Source organism: Buceros rhinoceros, unplaced genomic scaffold (assembly GCF_000710305.1).
Source record: "Buceros rhinoceros silvestris isolate BGI_N320 unplaced genomic scaffold, ASM71030v1 scaffold23604, whole genome shotgun sequence".
Taxonomy (NCBI): domain Eukaryota; kingdom Metazoa; phylum Chordata; class Aves; order Bucerotiformes; family Bucerotidae; genus Buceros; species Buceros rhinoceros.
The window spans coordinates 4,483-5,290 of record NW_010406809.1 but is presented as its reverse complement, the minus strand read 5'-3'; the positions used below and the strand labels follow the sequence as shown (position 1 = coordinate 5,290).

The following is an 808-nucleotide window of genomic DNA, read 5'->3' as shown; positions in this document are numbered from 1 at the left end:
CACCAGCACCCCCGCCAGCGTCTTCTCAGGGTCCGCCTGCACCAGGGCCTCGTTGATCAGCCGGACAGCGAGGACTCCTGCGTAGGAGGGGAGGAACACACGGTTCAGCTCGCCCAGTGCTCCAGACAACCGATAGAGTCACAGCTCCAGAGTAGCCTGAGGTTCTCTAGTGTCTTGTCAGGGCTGGGCTCCCTGCACAACCTCTCTTCTGGAAAGTTTGGGGGACCCCCTGCTCGACCCAACCCCGCGTGGGCAGGACTCACGGTCATTTTCATCTTGCACCGACGAGTTGGTGTTACTGACACTGTCCTGAATGTCACTCCAGCTCAGGAACTCAGCTCCCGCTTCCCTAGAGTGGCCTTTCAGCTGCAGTAAGCTCTCAAAATACCTGCAGAGGAGACACAGGACACTGGCTCGGCACATTTAAGCAGGAACAGAGCCAGCTGCCTTGCTTTTCAAAGGAGAAAAGGTGAGGCACAGGGCAGGGGGGCTGGTGAAACAAGTCCTCACAAAGCCCAGACCCCCTCACTGTCCCCTCCCAAGGGATTGCTCCGCACCACTGACCCCCAAAACAGTGACCGTCTCCTTACCGCTGTGCATTTGCATACTCCACCCCCGAGAGGCCCAGGGCAGGGCTGACCAGGCTGCTCCAGAGCCCGTCGGGGTCCCCAGCATCCAAGGCTCGGTTAACCAGTGCCACGGCCGAAAGCATCTCCACGGCCACGAACAGCTCCTCCTGCACCAGCTCTCCCTGTGTGGGGCAGGCAGACACTGACCCCCCCTGCACCCCCATCCCAGCAGAGGCACC

General features: G+C 60.8%; 1 protein-coding gene across 1 annotated transcript in view; it reads right to left on the bottom strand.

Moving 5' to 3' along the window:
- LOC104491798 (ras GTPase-activating-like protein IQGAP2) overlaps nucleotides 1–808 on the bottom strand; it is a gene marked incomplete at its 3' end in the record, with an annotated part of 5,660 nt that overhangs the window by 476 nt on the left and 4,376 nt on the right. Inside the window, exons 9-11 of the mRNA XM_010134266.1 lie at nucleotides 591–751; nucleotides 264–388; nucleotides 4–77 (exon numbers count right to left, since the gene is read on the bottom strand). Coding sequence (XP_010132568.1) covers nucleotides 4–77; nucleotides 264–388; nucleotides 591–751 — 360 coding nt within the window. The remainder of the gene's footprint in view (nucleotides 1–3; nucleotides 78–263; nucleotides 389–590; nucleotides 752–808) is intronic.